The sequence below is a fragment of the Podarcis vaucheri genome, assembly GCF_965113315.1.
Source record: "Podarcis vaucheri genome assembly, chromosome: 4".
Lineage (NCBI taxonomy): Eukaryota > Metazoa > Chordata > Lepidosauria > Squamata > Lacertidae > Podarcis > Podarcis vaucheri.
The window spans coordinates 56,626,698-56,651,609 of NC_138762.1; the positions used below are offsets into that span (position 1 = coordinate 56,626,698).

Sequence of the window (24,912 nt, forward strand, 5' to 3'; positions counted from 1 at the left end):
TCACAGAAACGACACATGTGCAAGGCTGACATGCTGGCAGATCTTTGCAGGGAGTATTCAAGACATATGAAGTACCTATTACGATAATGAAATCCAGCTGAAGTCCAGTTGTTTTTTTCAGATAGAACATCAGCTGGAAATGTTCTCTGCTGAACTATGGTATAACATTCAAAACTTTTTCATGGCTTATATAGGTTATATAGCTATAGATATAGCAAATTACACAGGTGTTTTTTGTTTTTTTTAGCTGAATGGTTTTGAAAACCAAAGTTTCCCAAGGTATTGCACTTAAAGGGTTAATAGCCCGACACAAAATCTCTGATAGACAAATGTCATACAAAAGGAATCCTTGCCTTGGACAAGAATCTGCCACAGTTAAATTCTAGCTGTCCTGCCCAAGTAGCCAGAAGTGTGGTTTTTTTTAACCATATAACATTACAAAGAAAGCGATTGTTTTGTAAACAGTTTCACAGTTTATCAGGAATCGTGTTGTAATTTTTCTGCCCTTATCCCCCCACCCCAGACCTATGGCTTTTTAGAGTCAGCTAAATCATCGCTTAAGAAAACAGTGAGGTACTCTAAACAGCTGCCAGTCTGGTACAATGAGGAAATAGACATGCATTCATGGGGCAGTTATAAATGGGTGCCAAACTCTAATAAACGCCTGGTGTTAGAAGAGAACTGCCTTCCTCATGATAGGTGGTTGGGTTTTTGTTTGTTTTTTGCATCCCATTATTTTCTAAATTATATCTCTAAACCTACATTAATTACACACGTATGTACATTATTTAGAGGTTCTTTACTACAGTACTTTTGTACATGCTGGGTTTATTACTAAACTGAAAGAGAAAGAAAATACATAAGGCATATGTACAGTATCTCATTGAATTTCAGACCTTTCTCTTCACCTCCTTGGGTCTAAAAGCTGCAATGCAGGCATCTCATTCAAAACTGTCTTAGAATACAGTATATAAAAACTGGAGTTAAAGCTCAGGACGTGAATGGACTTCACTTACAGTCACTGTGTTTTGCTTTTGGCCCAGGTTAACAAACTTCTGCCCTTTATCTTAGAAACCAGCCCCAAACCACACACCTGCATGTGTGAACACTGAGCTCTCCAGCTGAAAAAATAGAACAAGGATAAGAGATTACATGGCAACATTGCAGGGATATTGCAGCTTTAACCCAAATCTTTGCTTGCCTTACGGGCAGGGAGGCTTGTCACACCTTAATCGGTCCTCCCTCTTTCCCCCTTTAAAGGAAGATTAGTGGTTCTCTGTCCCCACTGTTTAAGTTCTAAACTTTGGACTCATTCTCTAAGTTGGCCACATCACCATTCCTTTCAGTTTGTTCTTCGTGGTTCTTGGTCTCCTCTTCAGTATCCATTTCGGCACGCTGGTCTAAATGGCTGGACACAGACCAAGTGAGGGGTAATTCTGCACGGCTGGCCATCTCTGCCAGTTCTTTGGCACTGTAAGATGGTGTATTGGTCTCATATGTATCATGAAAGCTATTGTAATCAACTTCATAAAATCCGTCCTCTAGCGTGAGAACAGGTGTAAAACGGTAACCCCACAGGATCTCACTGGTAACATAAGAACTTCGGGCTTGACACGTCATCCCTGGGGAAGAAAGGAAAGAGAAATCAGAAGCAACATGGCTCCTAGCAGGTCTGTTGTATCTTAAAGCTACGGTGCACACATAGCTATGATGGACAGGAACGTCGTGCTAGATATGCAACACTAAATTTGCTGCACTGACGATCTATTAGTATGTGAAAATAATGATATAATAGTGAGTTTAGCAGGCCAATTTTATCTTATCCCTTCCCCCTTTTCCATTACTGTATTATGATATCAGTTCAAAATTCTCTCTTCAGTGCAATTCTCTCCCCCTCCCCCAGTTGAACTCAACAAATATTTTCCCATTGGAAAATGGCTAGCAAAACGTTTGAGACCTTTAAAAAAACAAAAAACCCCAAACACCTTATTTATTATTATGCTAATTTACCAATGAAGAAGAAGTAGAATCTACTTGGTGCCCTCAGGCAAATGGTTTTAGTGGATGCCTTTGCAAAAAGAATTGAGCTATAACAGGGATGTCCAACCGCTTGACCATGATTGACAGGTGGATCCCGGGTGATATCTGCCCTGCCCCCTCGCTCTGTCCTTCATTTGCACACGATTGCAAAAATGGAAGACGGTGCTATTGCTGCCCGGTTTATTGTTTGGTGAGTGATTTATGCCCCCCCCAAAGAAGCTCAAGAACTCTGGTGCGCCACCCCCCCTAAACTTAGCTCAACAGCTTTGCCCTGGCCCCCTTAAAAAGCTCAACAACTTTGGGTCCTCCCCCCATGGGTAGATCACTGCCAGTTTTTTTAATTCTGGGAGCAGATTGCAGTCTCTTGGGAGTTGGACGTCCCTGAACCATAAGATTCATCTATTCCCCCTTGCCCTGCTCCTGCATCCACAGTGGCCTAGAGGGTCCCTGAATTTTCTGGAGCAATTTTTTTCAGGTAGGGCTGCCCCACTTAATGGAAGATTCTGCTCCATCAAAAACCCTTCTGTGAGCACAAGGGCATCACCAGGCTTCTACTCACAGTGTTTGACTCCCTGAGTCTACCATCTACCATCACTTTCAACTAAAGATGAGAAAATTATCCACAATGCTTCATTTTTTTAAGTCATGGATCTAGTTTTTATCCCATCCTGAGGTCTCTGGACAAATATACATTTATAAAAATACCACACTTTCATTAAAAAATGCAAAGCATTTTTCAACTATACATATTTATAATAGAAATCATGTAAAAAATAAAAATGATAGATCATCAGCAAACTATCACATAACATTCTTTCTCAATTTCTGCATAAGCCTGGAAGCGTAAAATACTGTACTTCTTAAATAGTATAAAAATTAATACTTTTATTCTAAGTATAGCATGCATCATTTCCTCTCACCTGTCATTGTTTTAAAAGGCCTGTCAATGGAAAGGCAACCTTATAGTTACAGAATCAGACAACTTTGAAGGTTGCTCTAGAAAATCTTGAGGACATAAGAAAATCTTGAGGACACTGAGGTCCAGGACTGAGGGCCTTCTGCCGGTTCCCTCACTGTGAGAAGCCAAGTTACAGGGAACCAGGCAGAGGGCCTTCTCGGTGGTGGTGCCCTCCCTGTGGAACGCCCTCCCATCAGATGTCAAAGAGAACAACAACTATCAGACTTTTAGAAGACATCTGAAGGCAGCCCTGTTTAGGGAAGCTTTTAATGTTTGATGTATTATAGTATTTTAATATTTTTTTGGAAACCGCCCAGAGTGGCTGGGGAAGCCCAGCCAGATGGACGGGGTATAAATAATAAATTATTATTATTATTATTATTATTATTATTATTATTATTATTATTATTACACATTAGCATCCAAAATTTTAACACAGGATTCCTAATGGGTCCCAAAACAACCATTCTGGTGTCTTGGTCTTGGCCTGAAAAGGACTCTCAAGTAATGTCTTCAAAAGAATTACAGTGGTGCCCTGCAAGACGAATGCCTCGCAAGACGGAAAACTCGCTAGACGAAAGAGTTTTCCGTTTTGGAGGTGCTTCGCAAAACGAATTTCCCTATGGGCTTGCTGCGCAAGACGACAATGTCTTGCGAGTTCCTGCTGGTTTTTTTCCTCCCCCCCTTTTTCTAAGCCGCTAAGCCGCTTATCAGCTGATCCGATCAGCAGATAAGCCGCTAAAAGCCGCTAATAGCGCTAATAGCGCTAATCCGCTAATCCGTCAATGGGCTTGCTTCACAAGACGAAAAAACCGCTAGACGAAGAGAATCACAGAACGGATTCTTTTCGTCTTGCGAGGCACCACTGTATCATAGAAGTGAAAATGGAGCCCAGCATTTAAACATAGGCATGCAGGCAGGCAGGCAGGTGGGCGGGCGGGCGGGCGGGTGGTTGGGTAGGCAGGGCCAACTGTTGGAACAATTTCATGCTCATGTGCAGTTTTAGATTGCTGCTCCTGATCCCAGAATCCTGAGCCCAGGCCTTCTCCCAATTTCAGGAACTCCTGAAGCCCCTCTCTGGAGTTGGCTTGATTCTTCCTTCATTATGGGCTCCTCGGGTAACTGGACTAATTTCTGCTCTTCTCCCGTTGCTGATTATATGCTGTCACTTTGCTCGACTAAAACTTGGCTTCCTTACTGACAAGACAGTACATCTGTCATTGTTCTTTGGCAGGAGCCAGACCCAGGCCTGTCTAACCAGCCTTTGGCTTCTCCTCAAACCATGCTCCTTCCTACATCATTAAATCATGTCCCTAGCTGGCTCCACTGTGCACCCTTGAGTGGTTCTGCCTGAATGGAATGAATCCTGGAACTGAGTATGCCTGGATATGCATGCAGAAAACTCTGGGAATTGAAGTTCTGTGAGAGGCAAACTACAGTTCCCAGGATTATTTGGGGAGGAAATGTGCTTTCAATGCGCTTTAAATATATGGCGGGTACGCAGCCTGACAAGTGTCTGAGAAAGGCTATTGAAACCAATAGGCTACAGGTAGCGGTGGGGAGGGTGTTGCCTTTGTGGCATGTATAAAAAGATTCCTCCTCACATTATATGTATATATCGTTTAAATGTTTTAATGGGTGTGATCAGCAGCATATTACTCCTGCCTTGCTATTTCTAAAACCTAAAGGCGCGTGGTATCAGGAACAGACATCAGGATAAGATCTCAGATACATTGTCACCTGCAAAGTGGAACGTTCCTCAGGTAAGTTACATCTGCTCCCCCCAAAAAAAAAATCCATGTGGATTTTGAGTCCTGACACATCATCCCTTGTGTGTATTCCTCCTAAAGTGATTCCGTGGAAGAAAAAAATATTGCCTTGCAAGGAAAAGGCCTGGAGAATAAACAAAGATATATTTTCCTTTGAACCAACTCATTTGGAATGAAAAGCAGTGGGGAGAAACAAACAAACGGGACTTCAGGTTCATGTATTCAGGAGGAGATCTGGAGTCAACTCCAAAGAAGAAGAAAATACAAAAGGCAAAATGTGGTGAGTTAACTGTCCTTTCAAAGCCCCAGATGCAGAAGAGTGCTAGCTTGAGGAACTATTCAGCTAGAGATGCCAGGAAGAATAATCTTACTAAATGATGTATTTCTCTTAGTACTATGGTATTTTTTGTGTCTCCTCTTTCAAATCAAAGATTCTAGTTTTTTTAAGGGAGGAGAGGGTAAATGTCCAGTATTCCTTTAAAATCCACCTTCGCGTCTAACATGGCTGCATCTGTCTATGGTTGGTGATGAGGTCACGGAGGAGCTAATGCCAAACTGGTGTCAAAGAATGGCTGCTGCCATCACCTCTGAACTCCATGACTGACAATGACTTCTCTAAACAATTTCCTGTGAGGGTATGAAGCCAACAATACTCCATGCTGAATGTGCTGTGATATGACCTGATGACAACTGTCATAGTTACCTAGGGAAGGGCCGTACCTCAGCGGTAGAGCAACTAATTTGCAGTCAGTCAGCTCCCAGCATCTCTGGGCCGGGCTAGGAATGTCCCTTCCCTGCAACCTTGGAGGAGCCACCACCAGCTACTGTAGACAATACCAAGGTAGATGGACCAATAGTAGGACTCGGTATAAAGCAGATTCCTATGTTCCTATCAGTGTTGTGGAGTGAACAAAGTCAAGTGGTCCAAGACAATGAATCAGAGAATACAGAGATCTCTGTGTGATCATGTAAACACATATAATGTCGCTGGATTTCACCACCATAAACAGATGGACATTTTGAGATGTGTCCAAAATAGGAGCCACAATTGGGGTGGCTACTTATCCACCGCCAATAAAGATGGACCGGTTCTGCATTAGGTGACTTATATATTAAGATGCACATTTAGAAATGATTGCTGTAGATTACTTCTCCCCTGAGTGGAGAAGACTGTGACTGGGTGCCATGATCTCTCTTCAGTTTGTTGACAGGCCGATTCAAGGCCCTTGTCTCCCTTCTTCTGATTCTTTAAACTGGCCTTGGACTGGACAACCCTAACCAGAGGACTCCTACAAAGAGAGGATTGTCCTCTGACACAGCCCTCTAAAATGGAGGCCTGCCCTTTGTAAAGTAGGACACAGGATGAGCTCTGCTACAGTGGTTGCACTTGGTAAGACTGGACACAAACATACCGGTAGATGAGTTGTTTCAACTCAGCTGTAACTTTTGTCACTCTTTAGAGATTGTCATATTGCCTTGTTATTTCTAGATTAAATTAAACTATTTTTTTAAAAAACCCACAACAACTGAATTAATAAACCTTGGAGAAGGGGGCACTTTAAATAGCGCTTTAAAGCTATTTGATGTAATCTTGGCACAGTTATTTATTTTGTATTTAGATTCCTACTTCATAATTCAAATAAAACATTATCAGAACTGCTTGCAATAAACTTAAAAACACAACTAAGTAATGAATACTTAAAAAAAATAGAACTAAAACCAGCAACGCTATAAAACAGATCAGCATGAGTTTACAAAAAAGGTCTGGGAAAATGGTTGAATATTTTGTTAGGGGGAAATGATGAGATATATAATATGTTTTGTACTGACACCTATGAAAGGTGTAGGGTGTTTATTATTATTATTATTATTATTATTATTATTATTATTAAAAAAACCCTAACTAAATAAATAAATGGTATGTAGCTGCAGCTGCCTTTATTTTAAATAACATTTTTACATTTGTGGCACACTTGGTAACTGAGAGAGTTGACAAGATGTCAAATTCATTATATCATACAGGTGGATTCCACATCATGTATAAATCTGTATGCAGGAACTGGGAGTGCTTAGTTTAAAAAGGCCACTGTAGATCAATAGCCAGAGACGCGCCCTCAGCTCAGTGTCACATCATGGCTGCTTCCTCTTCTGTTTGTGGTTCAGGACGTTGCTGGAGCTCCTGCCTGGCTTTCATCAATTCCGTGGAGCGAAGTGCTTTGTTCAACCAGACAGATGTTAATGAGACATGATGTCTGGAAATGTAGCATAAAGCAAAGACGTGCTCTTCCGCCCTAGATCGTTTGGATACATGGCAAGCGGTGAAATTTGCCATTTAGTAGGGTCAGTCAGGCAGCGCAGAGGCAACACTGCGGCTTTAAAGTGAGGGAAATGAATGACAAAGAGGTGTGTGCTCAGAAATGATCGCAGGGAGCAGCAGTGTGGGAAGCTGGCATTCCCCAGGGAGGTGGAGCAAGGAGAGGCATAAGCAAAGGAAGAGAATGAAGGAAAGGGAATCTGGTACACTGGTTTTCAAAAAGTGTCTAGCGGAATCCTCAGAAGCTTGAGGAGTACTAGACTCTGCTCACTGAGCAGAGCAGTAATGGAAGGAAAGCTTCTCTGAAAGACAACTGCCCCTACAACCTGAAGGTGCTAGAGAGTGTTGTGTGAATTTTTTGGGGGGAGGGCGGAGTGGGGAGAGGAAGAACTCACCCTTGCGTTGTTGGCAATTGTAAAGCTGCCCTTTATGAATCCTTTAAGAAATTTGCTTTCCCCACCACCTTCCCTTTGGGGACCCAAACTCCGCCACCCCCCCAAAAAAACGAGTCAAAAGCAATTTGAGAAACTTCATCCTATCACTAGTTTCAGTTTAGCCACAAAAAATGGATAGAATCAGGTAGGATGCAGCAGGGGAAAACGTTACTGCTAGTCTTGCTTGCCTTTTCCCACTTCCCCTGCCTTCCTGAGATTTCATCACCAATTGCTCGCACACTTTCAAGCCAGTCTTCACAGTCTTAAGGACTTGGCGCTTCTAAATACAAGGCAATATCTTCAGAATGATGAATCAGACCAAATCAGCAGTATGTTCACAGGCCCAATAATGACAGCATAAGGGTTCTGACACCTGGCAATGCTTGATTGGCCACCTTACATATTTCTAGGGGGTTGACCGGCTGAGTCTGTCACAAGCTTTCTTAGTCACTTAATAAATGGTTCTAGAGAAGAGTGAAGGGAGGAGCAACCAACCTTTCTGACATTAACTCTCCCCACCCCATCCCTTTGATTACTTGAACCCTTGGTGGCCAGTCAGATTGGCGGCGTACAAATAAAACAACAACAATAACAACAGCAAAAACTTCTCACAAGTTATAACTGAACCACAAAGTAAAAAAATAAAATACAGTGGTACCTCAGGTTACATACGCTTCAGGTTACATACGCTTCAGGTTACACACTCCGCTAACCCAGAAATAGTGCTTCAGGTTAAGAATTTTGCTTCAGGATAAGAACAGAAATCGGGCTCCGGCAGCACGGCAGCAGCAGGAGGCCCCATTAGCTAAAGTGGTGCTTCAGGTTAAGAACAGATTCAGGTTAAGAACAGACCTCCGGAACGAATTAAATACTTAACCTGAGGTACCACTGTAAGGTTGTAATCTGAAATGTGCTAACTTGAAAGATAACACCATGAAAAAACAACAATGGGACTTACTATAATGAAGGTATGTTGGGGTGGGAGCATTAATGTGAAATGTATCATTATTTCTGTTTCAGAAAACTAACATGTGGAATAAATCTGTTCTCTCATTCCATCTGTACTTTGCCCAGTCTGTGAACCCCTCCATATTTTTTCCCCCTGGTGCTGCCACTGAGGCTCCAACCCCATACGCATATACATATACATGGGAGTAAATCCCACTGAACTTGGTGGAACTTAATTCTGAGCAGCCATGCCTAGGATTTCACCAAGTGACTTCCTTTGGGAAGAATGCAGCATAATATCATGGAAGCAGCTAGATTGACACAAGTGCTCCTGCTTCTGTATGTGTGTGGGGGTAACGTGGCGAGGGGGAAGAGGGTCTTAATTTCCTCTACCGTCAGTGAAACATGGATTGAGGGGCCTCTTGCCTGCCTTATTCTTCTGTCTCATCTTCTCTCCAGCTCTCTGGCGGGAATCCAGATAGCACAAGGCTTTTTTCATAAAAGCTTATTCCACCCTTTGGCCCTGATTCAGGCCCCTGTTCCTCTCACTTTGGCTTCAGTGCAACCATTCCAAATAATTTGGAAGAAATTTTAGGGAAAGCTGAAAAGCAGTCTACAAAACATATGGAAGCACCTTCAGATGATCATGGCATGGGTCAGCAAACTTTTTCAGCAGGGGGCTGGTCCATTGTCCCTCATACCTTGTGGGGGGCCAGACTATATTTTTGGGGGAAAATGATGCAAGAGCACCACAAGCCCCGGTGGCTGCTTACCTGTGTCTTGCGAGCGGCAGGGGCTGGCGGAGGTGGCAGGCGATGAGTGGCACGCGAAAGGGTTGCAGAGAGGGACTGCTTAAAATGGCGGCCGCTCGAGAGCTGCTGCTGCTGCTGCTGGCACCAACAAAGCACAGCCGGCTGCCTTCTTTAGGCAGGGCAGGGAGAAGCCAGGAGGGAGGGAGGAGGCGCCACCGCCACCGCCGTGTGAGGGAGAGGGAAAGAACGAGCATGCTGGCGATCCACGTGATGATTCCCGGACTGTCTGCGGGCTTGATCCAGAAGGCAATTGGGCCTGATCTAACCTGTGGACCTTAGTTTGCCGTTGCATGACCAAAGGAACACTGAGATTGTTGCCATAGCCACCTTGTCTACATGGGTGTTGTAGACAGTGAAAATTACTAACAGCACAATCCTAGATATGGCTACTTAAACATAAGACCTCTTGAGTTCAATTGGCAATACCATCTTGGCTGTGAGTCCTGGAGACCTGCTTCTTCCTGCCCTGCAGGCCTTTTGCCCACCTGGCCTGGGAGAGGAGGGCCCTGACTGACTCCAGCTACAAGAGATGAGGCTGCAGAACAGACTATTGGGCTGAGGTGTTGGTTAGGTTTTTTTTTAATTGTTGGGGGGCGGAGTGGGTGAGATGGGGTTGTTGATGTTACTAAAATAATCTTTGGCATCTTTATTTCAGATCTTATTATTTATGTGGAAATTGTTCAATTTGGTTGTGTGCTTTTTGATGTGCTTATTGTTATGACTACTTTTATTATATTTGTAATGCAAATCTTTTCATGCTGTAAGCCGCCTTGTGCATGGTTGTACCCAGTGCTTTTTCTCTAAAAAAATTTGTTTAGGGGTACTCTCATTTTGACTCAAGAAAATAACCATTTTGTAGTTCAAATTGGGAAAAATAAATACAGTAAATGGACAAAAGTACAAAGATTCACAAAATGTTTAGGGGTATGCGTATCCTTGCACTGCCCCCAAGAAAAAAGCACTGGTTGTACCTATGGAAAGCCTGCATACAAATAACATGATGTATGTATGTATGCAATGGTGAGTATACTAGACAGCACTTCCACCTGCAACACTCACTCAAACTGAGCAGGGCTTGGGAGAGTGAACTTGACGGTTATTAGTGGTACTTAACGGAGAAGGCATCAGAGAAAACATCTTCCCCTTTTTTGGTGCTAACTAGTATTTATTGTGCTTTTCATGCTATTCCTCTGTTTTCTGAAGAAAGAGAGCGCATCGCAACCCAACTCCAGACAGCATTGTTCTTAATGACAACAGAAGTCAATCAATTGCATAGTATCTTTCTCTGTGCTTTTATTATCGTTGCCAAAGCAGTGCTAATTTGGGAAGTGTTGATATAGGGGTTGGCATTCTGAACCTATGGCTGAACTTGTCTATTTTTCATTATCCTGACATTATCCTGTCAGTACTATGTGAAAATAAAAGGGCTGCAAGATTTAATGAATTGATTGGTGTGGTTAATTGATTAAAGTGTTGTTCTTTGATTAAAAATTCCTCAGTGTGATTCAAGAAGAAGAAGAAGAAGAAGAAGAAGATGAGGAGGAGGAGGATCTGCACTTTATGAGAGGAAACTGCCAATCAGTTTCACAGGATGATCCTATTGTCAACTGTTTCCTCTCTTAGCAGTTAGAATAATTACAGACATTTTCTGTTGGCACAGTAAATAGCTAATGGATGCATGTAGACAGATAGAAGAGGTTTCTGTAGCCCATGTAATTTCATTGAACTTTGGCACTGGATTCCATTGCTACTGATATTGTGCTTTCAGGACTTCAGGAATCCTCAGTGGACAAAAAGACCTAGAATTTTTGGAACTTCAGTTTAGCTAAAATAATGACTTCCTAAAGCAGAGACATCACCTTGCCAACAAAGGTCCATATAGTTAAAGCTATGGTTTTCCCAGTAGTGATGTATGGAAGTGAGAGCTGGACCATAAAGAAGGCTGATCGCCAAAGAATTGATGCTTTTGAATTATGGTGCTGGAGGAGACTCTTGAGAGTCCCATGGACTGCAAGAAGATCAGACCTATCCATTCTTAAGGAAATCAGCCCTGGGTGCTCACTGGAAGGGCAGATACTGAAGCTGAGACTCCAATACTTTGGCCACCTCATGAGATGAGAAGACTCCCTGGAAAAGACCCTGATGTTGGGAAAGATTGAGGGCACAAGGAGAAGGGGACGACAGAGGACGAGATGGTTGGACAGTGTTCTCGAAGCTACCAGCATGAGTCTGACCAAACTGCAGGAGGCAGTGGAAGACAGGAGTGCCTGGTGTGCTCTGGTCGATGGGGTCATGAGGAGTCGGACACAACTAAACAACTAATCAACAACAAAAACATGATCTGAACTATACCATAGAACTTATTTGGTCTTTCCCCGTAGTTATTGACATGGACTGATTATCATAACGTGAAAATTACCTTTGTCATCTGAGGGGTGGTAAAGGAAATTTAACTGTCAGCAGGGAGGAGACAATTAGCAGACTTCAGAGAAGCAGTGGGACAGTTAAGACGTGGTTGCAAGAGAATAAGTAGGAAATGATGGATAGATCAGATCAGGCTATAATAAGCATATGGTGAAACTGAACAACAAATTACCATGAGATGCTGATGTGCTGTCTGCTGAGATTATGTGAACAAAGCAGTGAGAAAGGTTTAATACCAGCCTTATAAGATCTCCTCCTTGAGATGATGGATACAGTCACCCATACTTTTGATTGCAAAGAATTGTTTTTGCATATGTTCCAGTTATTGTTGTGTGCTCAAAATTTCTTAGCAAATTGTGTGAATTTTGAGTATTGTAGCAATGTTTCATGTGTTGCTTTAATGCCACTTACAGAGCATATCGGTGGGAAATCAGGGACAAAAACTCCAACATGATAGCGTGCTATTGATTTGTTCCATACTACACATCACTCTGGGACGCGGGTGGTGCTGTGGGTTAAACCACAAAGCGTAGGACTTGCCGATCAGAAGGTCGGCGGTTCGAATCCCTGCGACGGGGTGAGCTCCTGTTGCTCGGTCCCTGCTCCTGCCAACCTAGCAGTTCAAAAGCACATCAAAGAGCAAGTGTGCTGCTCTGGTTCGCCAGAAGCGGCTTAGTCATGCTGGCCACATGACCCGGAAGCTGTACGCTGGCTCCCTCAGCCAATAAAGCGAGATGAGTGCCACAACCCCAGAGTTGGCCACGACTGGACCTAATGGTCAGGGGTCCCTTTACCTTTACCTTTACACATCACTCTAGTCAGTTGTGTCATGAGTTCTGGTGCAGAAATAATCAGAACATCAGTTTCATTTCATACTGTTTAGTAATACACTATTGGGTTTACTCTGCAAGCAAGCGGGTACCAATTGGCTCTCACCAACAGTGGAACCTTGGTTCTTGAACTTAATCCATTCCGGGAGTCAGTATGACTCCCGAAACACTTTGAAAACCAAGGCACGGCTTCTGATTGGCTGCAGGAGCTTCCTGCACTCAATCGGAAGCCGCGGAAGCCAAGTCGGACATTCGGCTTCTGAAAAATGTTTGCAAACTGGAACACTTACGGTACTTCCGGGTTTGTGGCATTCAGGAGCCGATTTGTTTGGGAGCCAAGGTACCACTGTACCTTCAATGCCTATTTATTTATTTAAGGGTTTATATTCTGCCTTTTGATGAATGTTTCACGTTAGCTAACAATAGACTCTAAGCAGTGTAATAAAAACAAACACAATTAGAACAGCGGCAGGTGGTATTAAGACAATGACTTGGAATCCAGATTTCTATGACTAGAATTATGCTCTGGTTCAAATGAGGGGAGGTGCTATTTACCACTTTCCCCTTTCTCTTCTGCAGATCTGCTCCAGAGGGCCAGGGAACCCCCCAGAACAGCATAGATGGTGGTGGTGCTACAGAGGAGAAATTAGCAAAACCCACTTTTCCCATGCCACAGATAGGAGCCTCCGGTGTATTAGAACCCTTCTGTAAACAGAAGGAGCTCTTCATGGACGGGCAACCCAGCATCCAAGCCACTAAAGTTAACAGATTGGGAGTCATTAAAATACCCCTCACACTCTGGTAACCATAGTGTGGTTACTCCCAGCCCAGTGTTGATAATGTTCAAAAGAGATTAACTACATGGAAGTGGCCTGGAAAGAAACACTGTCAATGGAAGTCAAGTCACCATTTTGTTGGCCCAACACATCCGATTGCTTCTAAGTTTCAAACATAGCTGGCCTAAGTTAACAGGACTCCTGAGCCTGAGTTCAACTTTGGCACATTTGCTTATCTTTGTCTAGGGATCCACAGGGAAAGTGGCATCCTATTGATCCCACTAAACTTTTAAAATGCATTTGAAACTATTGATCTTGATGTTACATACAATTTTCTTAGCTAAAGACTGCTATGCAGTAAAAGCCTTTATTCAAGTCTATAAGTAAACAAGCATCTTGTCATCAGAACTGTGTGTGTGTGCGCGCGTGTGTGCGCGCACCCAGGAGGGGGGTGATTTCTTCAGTCCTCTATGCCAATCCATACAACACCCACACACTGTTCCAAGCATGTAGAATTTAACAACTTGACTTGGAAATTGTTCATTTTCAGCTATCATGGAAATATATAACAGTTTCTTAAGCTAGCAGAGGAGACAGTGTCATTGAAGTCGAGCCAGTTATGTGGGTGTAAGATGATTAAGGTGGATGTTGTGTAGGTGGAAAAGGAATACTATAATTTTTATATTTTTTTTAAGATTGTGCTTCTAACACGTTTAATATTCTCTTCCAGAACGTCTGGAGTTCTTATTATGAAGGTATTGCCAACTATGAATCTAGGCCTTAATTCATTGTCACACTACAGTCTGGGAGCCTAGTTACAGCTAGGCTAAATAAAAATGGTGCCCAGAAGCTATAAAATGAGAATGAATACATCTCTCTCTCTCTCTCTCTCTCTCTCTCTCTCTCTCTCTCTCTCACACACACACACACACACACACTCCACTTGTTCTGCAAAGGGACACATTTCTATCTAGCATGACCATGAGGCAGTTGAGATGTCTTAAGTCAGCGGGACAATAATCCACTGAAAAAGTTTCTTCTTCCTCTTCCTTAGATTGTGATTTACTTAAATTCTAGCCGCCTTCCACACAAGTCAGGAAGACGAAGACACAGACACAGACACAGACACAGACACAGACACAGACACACACACACACACACACACACACACACACACACAGACACACACACTGCTGTGAGTTTTGGGGAGGGATAGGTTGTATGATTGAGCCCCCTTTTAATGGATTCAATTCCTAGAATAGCCAGGCTAGCTTTCTGGTGAGGTAATGGTCCTCTAACTATTGAGCATTAAATAACAAAGGAAATGACAGCAAATGGATGAGTCTCCCTCCTTCAATTTGCTGGTAGTTAGAAAGACAAAGGCCAGAGTTGAGAGTTTGAGTTATGTGAACTAGAAGATAGAAGCAAGGCTGCAGGCTGGGCTTAATTTCAGCTGTAATCCAAGGCTGTGACTTTGGGAGAAGCAAGATCCTCTTGGGGTATTAATGCTGTGAACCTCTTCATCGTAGGCTCAAGTTGTATATATGTGTAAATAAACCACATAGCATAAAGACGCCCCAGTCTCTGCTATCCTTCATTCCAAAGGAAACACAAACCCTGGGTAAGCGCCTGGGACCTCTGGAATTTTGTACTACTCAGATATTGGGGTAGTGTGCAACAATATAATTGTTTGCAAGTAGCAGTGTGAAAAATCTGAAATCCCAGAATTTTATTTTTAATTTAGAGGGGGACCCATAGCTATGATGCAATGGTACTGAAAATGTTATCATTGACATAAGTGGCAGATTTGTTATTTGATTTGATTATTCGCATTTCAAATCCAAGGAAATCTACAGGGTATAAATGGACCATAAGATTTAAATGGGATTATGAAAAACAAAATAAAATATAAACATAAAGTTTTTCCTTTCTATAAACTTAATGGGACTTTGGCATCCATCACTGCCTATCAGGAAAAGCTCAGAGCCAAATCTCTGTCACAATCAATCAGAACTTACTGTCTTGCTCTAGCTCTTAAACACCTCAATTATCTTTTACCTGCAGTAAAAGCTTTTTGAAAGAAATTGTCAAACAAAGTAGGTTCTGCTCACCTCTGAAACAAAATATGTTTGAAACACAGAGTGCACCGCCCTTGTTTTGCGGAGGGGGAAAACAATTCCTGATGGCATTAAGTCAGAATAAAATTCTAGTGCATTTCAATGAGGTTTTATCATATTGTTACTTTTTTGTTTTATTTCATGGCTACCTACAATTTGTGTGTGTTTTGAGGTATTCTGCTTGGGCCAAGCAATCCTATGCTTAATGTATACTAGGTCTGGACATGATGATGATGATTTATTCGACTTATTTGTTGCTTACATCAAAAAGGCCTTTAAGTGATTTGCAAAAACGTTAAAAGCTAAAAAGCAACACATTTCAATAAAGCTTTTCCAAAGAGCCACAAACAAACCCAGCAGAAAAACAACTAAGACCTCAGCAGCAAGAACATTTCATCCAGCGGGCCATCAACCAACTTGTCATGATCTGTCAAATGCCTGGGAGAAGAGATACGTTTTAACTTTGTGCCAGAAAGATGTTGTTGATGGTGCCCGGGATTGCTGCTGTCATGCTGGTGGAATGGCTGCAGAATCCTAAATCAGCTTAGCTGGGGAAGGGAAGATAGATAGGAAGAAAATACAACAATGGTGGGACAGCGACATTAACTGCTCCCATGTCCTTGGAAATACTCTCAGGCACAGAGTTGGGTGCTACCCAGCGGGGCTGGCCTCTCAGGCAAAATAGCAGTGGGAGATTGATCTCATGGGTGCTGGGGGGAGGGATGAGCCCCCTTGTTCCATTACAGGAAAGACCTTTTCTTCAGCCCATGCCCCGTCAGATTCTAAGAATGTCTTTCCAGTCTTCAGAGCTAGGAGTCTACTTCTGCCTCTCCTTCCAGGGCTTTGTTTTCCTCTGCTGGTAATAGGCAAAATGGTGGGTCTCTTGCCTTTCCCAGGGAGGTCCACTTCAGCTCACCAAACATTCTGTTCTGGGTGCTACCAGCTCTCTTAAGCTACTGTAGGGGAGTGTTTGTATTAATAGATGTCCACCCTTCCAGATGCTTGGTATACCTGATTAAGCTCATTTGTAGGTGCAGATGGCTGCATTCAAGCCACCTGACCAGATCTTAGCAGATGGGTCAATTTTTCATAGGTCAATTTTTGGGGGGAGTTATAATCAACACACACTTCTGAAATGACAGTTTATTTTCTTTCTTTAAAATGTTCCTCTGAAAAAGTGAACTGAATCTTTTGACATTAATTCACTCCACTTGCACTCTTTGGGTTTCAGATATGCAGTGTTTAAATACCCTGATACTTAAATCAGTGGAAAATTCTGCTGCTCTGGATATATTGTAGAAGCTTTTCTTCTTTCTATTTCTAATTCAGATGCTTTCACCAGAATATCTGTATTTATGACCTTCATATTTGGTAGCAAAATTAACTTGTCTTTAAGTTCCTTGGTGGAAGAGAAAGAGAAGTTGCTGTTTTTCTTGCTGCCGTTGTTGTTAAGCCATTTATATCACAGTATTAGGAATCAATAGCTATGCTATTTGGCATGTCACAAAGTTGAAATAAACACTGCCTGTTCTTCAAATTCTAAAGAATGTTGCAAGAATGCTGAATGTTGAAGTAACAGGATCCACAAAAGGACATACCTCAAAGAGTGATAATACAGGATCAGATTTGAAACATGAGGGCCGCAAGCCTAAGTACTGGTTTAGAATTCAGGGATGAGAAGCTAGTGCCCCTCCAGATGTTGTTGGACTCCAGCTCCCATCAGCCCCAGCAAGCATGGCTATTAGTCAGGGGATGATGGGAGTTGTAGTCCAACAATCTCTGCCAAGCCACAGGTTTTTTCATCCACACTTTATGTTTTTAAGACTGTCTGCTATTCATTGTACCCAGTCATAATGATGGTGTTCTTTATATCTAATTCCATGAAAAATAATAATGTGATAAGTCAGGTCTGCCAAAGATTTTATAGTTTAGTTAGAATAGATCTGATTGAAAAGTTGGGTGACAGGATGGGCAACTATTAGTGGGGAGAGGTATCATAAGATTTGCATACATTACATTTCTGTGCAGATAGAAAGTTGAACTTACTCCTGGTACAGAATATTTGTATACTGTGAGACTCTACTTTCCCTTTTTAAAAAGAGCAGGTTTCTCGTTTTTATTGGCAGGAAAATAGGCACAGTATGGGGAACCTCCCAAATTTGTGGGAATTTCAGTATCCATTGGGAAGGGTTTCAATGCTCTACATAGCTCCTTGCTCCCCACTCTATAATTCTATGATCTAGTCAAGAGTTCCTGCATTGCAGGGGGTTGAACTAGATGACCCTCAGGGGGTCATTATGCAAATATGAAATTGTGTTTAACTGCATACAGATTATAGAATTTGAGTTACCTTGATGTAAAACTTATGGCTTTTTAAAGCACAGAGGACACATAGCTCTGATGGTAGAGAACAACTGAAGTCATTCATTAGCACACTGTTAAAGGGACAATAATCCATCAGTCAACAGGGTGATAGTTAAGAGTCGAGCCAGCTTTGTAAGGTGGCAATCTATTTGATGGCCTCATTTGGTATCTAAATAACGGTCTGTGTGCACAGTTTACTGCTTTCCAAACACATTTTCCACAGCTGGTGAGCATGCTTTTTATGTAAGCGCAAACCCTTCTACAAACATTACGCTAGAGCTGTTCATCTGTCAGAAACATAAATGAAATTTCAAACAGATTTAGATGATTAGCTATAAAGAAATTACTTTTATACAGGTTTTTTTTAAAGAGTAATTTGAGCCTTAAAAATATATATATCTCACATGTAATTATCTTATTTTTAAGCAAACAAAAATGTTTTTGACATAGTATGGAAAGCAGGGTGGAAAGAGTGTCCGTAACCCTCTGTGGTTACACATGGTTCAAATTCTCACATGTGGAACCACAACGAAACGTGATTGCTTTAGTTGGTGGATGGCAGGAACACACACACCAGCTTCCAGTTCCGTTGTTGATGACAAAAACTACACTCTTGGATTACTTGGTTGGGCTGATTTGGTTACAAGCAACACACAAGTGTGAACACGCTAAGCAGTCCTCTCACTGAAGCCATGTGTGCCAGGGAGCTAAGCCATGGTCTGACTTAGCATTATGTCTGAACTCATGGTTTGTCTCCTTCTAACCAAACCATGAACCCCAAACTATGACTGAGCTCCTGGTAGCATGGCAACGACAGGAGTGGGAAAGGAACAAAGTGGCCAGGATTGTCCCACTGTGCACCAGCAGTGCATGCTCGCTCATTCATGCTAAGCCAAAGTTTGGCTTCCAATTATATTCAAGGTAGACTACTCTCTAATAAAGTCTGCCAAACCTTACTGAACCAGACAGTTTGGAGGATAGACCCAGCTCCGTCCAGCTGAACTTCTCTGTGGGGTTGCCAGTCCAAAAGATAAATGTGTTCTTTTAAAGTTTGCATTTTTATTTTTTTGAAAAATGGGACTATTTGTAAGTAGTACCAGCAGGGCCTGGAAGACAACCTTCCTTTGACAGACGGACAGACAGACAGACAGACAGAGAAGCAGACAACTGTAGTAATATTCCACTTCACAGGATAACTTGTAAAGGTGTTGGGGTTGGGTTGGGTTGTTAGTCTGCTTAAAAAGGTAAAGGTACCCCTGCCCGAACGGGCCAGTCTTGACAGACTCTGGGGTTTGTGCGCCCATCTCACATCTATTGGCCGGGGGCCAGCGCTGTCCGAAGACACTTCCGGGTCACGTGGCCAGCGTGACAACGCTGCTCTGGCGAGCCAGAGCCGCACACGGAACGCCGTTTACCTTCCCGCTGGTAAGCGGTACCTATTTATCTACTTGCACCCGGGGGTGCTTTCGAACTGCTAGGTTGGCAGGCGCTGGGACCGAGCAGCGGGAGCGCACCCCGCCGCGGGGATTCGAACCGCCGACCTTTCGATCGGCAAGCCCTAGGCGCTGAGGCTTTAACCCTTAATCTGCTCTAATTGTGCATGATTTAAATGGGTAAGACATCTTGTTGTAAACTTGATTATTATTCATGCCTTCCCAGTTTTATTATAGGTCTTATGTTATGTAAGCCATCAAAGAATTATTTCCAATTCATCATTATAGTTCATGGTAATCACCATCAACATTTCTGAGCTACAGATTTAGGATTGTATTTTATTTCTTGTTGCCAATGTTCTCAAAGCAACATGGATTTGCAATGTGCCTATCTTGACTGGTCACCTGTGCCTTTGCCTTGACATTTAGCAGGGTTTGTTTGTAGCTGCCTTTCCTTTTACTGTGCACACACCTGGTTTGTGCCATTATTCTCTTGCACTCTGCCTTGATGAATTTTTGATGAAATGCACTTCTGGGTTCCCAATGCCTATTACTGTCTTTTATTTGGAGAGAACAGTTTGCAGTGGCCCTGGCTGTGCCTCCTGTTTTTGCAGTGTCAGATCCATCAGTCTATTTAGACCAGCCTCTCCCTATATGACTTTGGTCACTTGGTTTTCTTTCTGGTTTGTGAATGCGCCTGTTTCTCTGACATAATCAGTAGGCTGTATGGCTCATCAAATTGAGTTTCCCTAGGGGGTAAAGTTAGCCTAGTTCTTCCTGAAGATGGCAGTTGTGATTCTGTAGCAACAACAATAGTAATAATAAAAAATAATAATAATAGAAGAAGCATTCTCATTGCTATGGCACCCGTGTGTTTTCTTAATGCCATGAAATGGAAGCATGACATGAACTACATGTAGTGGCTATCTGGGGAGCAAGAGAAGGGCTATGGCTTAGAAATCTGCTCTGGGCTTTCAGTCAGCACCCCCCACTGCAACTGTGGTTTCTGCTCCTATGGGGCCAAGACTCGAAAGGAGCCATCAGGCCATACAGTCCATCTACCTGCTGGCCCATCTCCAAGGATCAGCCTATGGAATCCAAAGCACAGGGTGCCACAGTTTGAGGGCATGTACATGGAAGACTGTCTTACAGAAGAATATGAATATATGAATTTTCCATCTAGCCCAGAACCACTTGCTACTCTGGGTGGTAGCAGCTATCTGAGGCTTCATTTTGAGGCGCCCACCCTGTGGAATGTCCTACCATCAGATTTCAAGGAAATAAACAACTATCTCACTTTTAGAAGACAACTGAAGGCAGCTCTGTTTAGGGAAGTTTTTAATGTTTGATGTTTTTAATCTATTATTATTATTATTATTATTATTATTATTATTATTATTATTATTATTGGAACCACCCGGAGTGGCAGGGGAAACCCAGCCAGATGGGTGGAGTATAAATATTATATTATATTATTATTATTATTATTATTATTATTATTATTATTATTATTATTACCTTTACAATCATTTTAAACAAACTCCTTCTCAAGCATACTATGGGAAATATTTCATCTTTGACATGCTGGAAACTGGATCTGGGATCTACTGTTTAGGGATTTCCATATGTGTTTGGGGGGCTAGCTAAATGTGGAAATGTTCGAAAATGTGATTCTCTCTTTGAACTGAGATTAAACCAAATGTAAATATTGAATTGACCTGAGCTTTCAATTAACCAGAGCATGCTTTGGATTCTAAACCTAATAATGTATAGTCTGTAGCAAAAGAGTATCTGATTCCTGTGATGAAGTGAAGTTAAAGCAATGCTTTTCTTTTCCTGGCAGAATGAACCACCAGGTGGGCATCAGCAAATAATTTAGCACAACAGTTCTCAAAGAAAGCTAATTTGCTGCCCTGAATCTCACCTAGAATTTATCCTCACCGGGCAGTGAGTCAGAGCATCAAACAGTGATGGGTGGATTGCAGGTCTTGGGGAAGAAAGAAGCAACCTTTTTCTCTCCCCCACCGCACACTCCATTTACTTTAGAACTTCAAAAAGATCCAGTGCCCTCTAAACCCTACTCCGAGTTGTTATTTTTCCTGCTTGCATCATCACCTTTCAAGAATGAATCTTTTGCTCAACCTACATTTTTTTGGAGGCCGGAAGACACTCACTGGGACAAAACTGGAGAAGATTAGCATCTTGTATTTTCTCTCCGATTATATCTTACCTCTTTCATAATGCTTATGCACCTTTTAAAAATAACATGTTATGAAAAAGTTGAACCTGAGAAAACATTACCTGTTGCTTCCACCATTCCTTCTAGGATGACCACAATTTCTAATTCCTCTTTGGGCAGTTGAGCTTTGGAAATCTCCCAGAAGGGACTCTGTTGATTTATTTCATGGCTGATGATCAGCGGTGAAACCAAAAACAGACGATCATCCCCTGTATAATAACCTACATTAATATCTGTCTGGTTGAGTGGTATAAATTCCCCCTCCTTTGTCTGTTTTGACTTGATCAACTTGGCTCGTATTGATGCTTCCACAATGTGTGAATTTCTAAGGTCCCCAACACGGAACATCAGACACAGCTTTCCGTCTCGCATGGAAATTACGGCATTGGTAGAAAACACCAAGGTTTCCGCCCTCTTCTTGGGCTGGGATATTTTCACAAACATGCAGCCAACCATGAAAGCATTGACTATAGATCCTAAAACAGACTGAACTAAAAGCAGGATAATTCCTTCAGGACATTTGTCTGTGATGACCCGAAAACCATACCCAATGGTGGTTTCTGTCTCTATGGAGAATAAAAAGGCGGAAACAAACCCATTGAGGTTACTGACACATGGGATCCATTTCTTGTCCCCTATATGCTCCAAATCTCCTCGGATGTAAGCAATTAGCCACCAGATGAATCCAAAGAAAAGCCACGTCACAGTATAAACCATGACAAAAATAAAAAGGTTGAATCTCCATTTGAGGTCAACCAAGGTTGTGAAGATGTCAGTCAGGTAACGATAAGTCTCTCTCACATTTCCGTGGTGGACGTTGCATTTTCCATCTTTCCTAACATACCTCTGGATTTTCCTCTTGGTACATTCTTTTAAGTGCTTCGGCAGATCTTCCCTGGCTTGTTTGGGCAACTTAGGCGGATGGATTGTAACAGGGCTCTCCACGTCCTGCTCCATTGAGTCTCCTTCCAGCACATTAGCTGACAGGAAAGAAAAAAGAGAGCATAAATACTGATGTGCATATATAAACTTGATTAATCAGCACCTTGATATTCACAATACCCCATGCATGAAACAACCAATGCTTTTGTCATTGATAACGAAGGATCCTTCCATGCATCCATTTAATTGTGCATTCAAGATGATTTCTGCTCATTATAGCATCAGGGCGGTTATACTTGAACCCACTTTCCATACTGTTTGCACCTGCAAAAGTTATGAGGTGGCCTTATTACTTTGTTTTCAGTCAGTGACATCCTGCTGAAATCCTGTCTGAAATTGCGTTAGCCCTTTTTGTTATTGCACCTGCATCACAGACAGCCAAAAAAATAAATAAACATGCTTACCACCTACATATATGGGAATCGCTTCTTTCTCCCATTTCCTTATTCTGTTTTCCATACTCAATCATATATATGTTGTCAGTTTCTTCATGAATGCATCCTATGTACAGGCATTCATACAGTGGTACCTCGGTTTATGAACTTAATCCATTCCGGAAGTCTGTTCTTAAACCGAAACCATTCTTAAACTGAGGCGCGCTTTCCCTAATGAGGCCTCCCACCACCAGTGCCCTTCCACCGTTTGGATTCTGTTCTTAGACTGAGGTAAAGTTTGCAAACCGGGACACTACTTCAGGTTTTGTGGAGTTCATAAACTGAATCGTTCTTAAACAGGACTGTTCTTAAACCGAGGTACCACTGTATATATAAACATACCTAGTCCTCATAAATTCCACGTGGGTTGGTAAACCTGAAATGTACCACTCCAGGGTAGAGGTGAAAAGCTCACAAACACTAATTACTGAAATAGGCATGGGGGTCTGGTAGGTAGGGTACCACTTTTACAGCTAATAAAGAATTTTGCGGGTGTCCAGCCAAGCCTTTTCTGCTGCCATGATTGAGCTCCACAATGCCAAGCTCCTAGGAACACAGCTCTTGAGACTTGAGCCCACGAATGTTCCTCTGGACACTTCTCCCTGTTCAACAGGCATTGGTATTGGATAGGGAACAAATAGGTTTCTTTTTCTCTTCCAACTTCTGTGAAAAGTTTCATTGGTGTGTGGGAGATAAAAAAAGGAACCCATTCCCTTCTCATCATGGTATGTGATGCCTGGTCACTTACTGTTCCTCCCACCCTCTCCGACTTACTAGACAGTGAGAAAGGAATAGTTGGATCTCTTTTTAAAAAATCTTCCCAAAATGTTTTATGAAGGTTGCCAGTGTGTATGGCAACCTCTGCAAAAACATTTGGGAAAGGGAAAAGAGGAAGCCATTCATTCCTTTCCAGCTCCCTGGTCCTTTCACCCCGTCTCCTGGTACTGGTGGTGACAACCTCCACAATGTCAGAAAACCCCCAACCTAACTTAAAACTAAGTAGGAATGCTGCACATGGGGCACTCTGGGAAAATGAAGATGGGAAGCAGAGCTATCTGAAGTGCAGCTCTGTACAAAGATTTTTAAAAATAAAGAAAAGGTGTTCTGGCAACTGCTGGTGTGGCCCAGTCATGTTGATTCCTTTTGGACTGTACGGCCAGGTCCTGTGTGCTGGTAGTCTGGCTCCAAAAGTGCTGCTGCTTCAGATTTCCACAGCAGCCTTTTTAAAATCTCTTTTAAAATAGATAAAACATGGATGAATCATATAGGTTTGAAAGGACAGAAAAAACATAAAAGGTGTGTTTGTTCTGTAGTAAACATATGAAATATCAGTACTCTGTTCTCTACACCATGTTGGATACTAAGCGGACAGATGTCTGAATGTTGTTTTTCTTTTGAGACTTTGGTTTCTTTGTAGTAGACTTGTTTAAATGTCTAGATGGAGGCAAACTACTTCCAAAAGAACACACTCTCGGCTTTCCATTGCCTCAGAACTTTTCTAGCTATCAAGCATGTACTTCCTTTCCCAATCAGTTGTTTATTTCAAAGTAAGGTCTAACACCTCAGAATGCAGTAATATTTCTGTGTTTGGGTCTATCAACTTATAGGACACTTTCAAAAAAAAAATATCTGCCTATTTCATGAGGGGCTATTAGGTTTGGCAAAGCAGCTCTGAGGGTTCACCCACACTTCCTCCTGTCCCTTAATTTCTCACCATGGGTCCAAGAGGTTTCTTTCCCCCCATCCTGCCGCTAATGTTTACTGCTGAACTGGAACAAATGTAAATTGGGTATTTTTTTTGGCAGACTGATGCTTGTTCCAATTCAGCAGTAAGCATTGGGTTTTCCTGGGGAAAGGAGTGGGACAAAAACAAAAAAAAACAAATAACTATCAGATCCATGCCTAGAAATCAGGGGAAACAGGATAAATCATGGGACAAACAGAAGTACCCTTACAGTGAGGTCTTTACTACATTTGGTAACAAAGCTGCCTCCCTGGATTACTCCACATTGGATAATGAAATGGAATAACAAATGCATATCTCTGTCTTTCCCCAATATAACAAAATAGCAGGGCAT

The 24,912-nt window shown here is 42.2% G+C and overlaps 1 protein-coding gene across 2 annotated transcripts in view; it reads right to left on the minus strand.

Moving 5' to 3' along the window:
- Positions 1–780: 780 nt before the first annotated feature.
- The window catches only part of KCNJ6 (potassium inwardly rectifying channel subfamily J member 6), a 114,743-nt gene continuing 90,611 nt past the window's right edge, over positions 781–24,912 (minus strand). For both annotated transcript variants that reach the window (XM_082221350.1, XM_082221349.1), the window contains 2 exons: positions 21,521–22,438; positions 781–1,622 (listed from right to left, as the gene is read on the minus strand). In XM_082221350.1, coding sequence (XP_082077476.1) covers positions 1,297–1,622; positions 21,521–22,415 — 1,221 coding nt within the window. In that variant the 5' untranslated portion in view covers positions 22,416–22,438 and the 3' untranslated portion in view covers positions 781–1,296. The remainder of the gene's footprint in view (positions 1,623–21,520; positions 22,439–24,912) is intronic.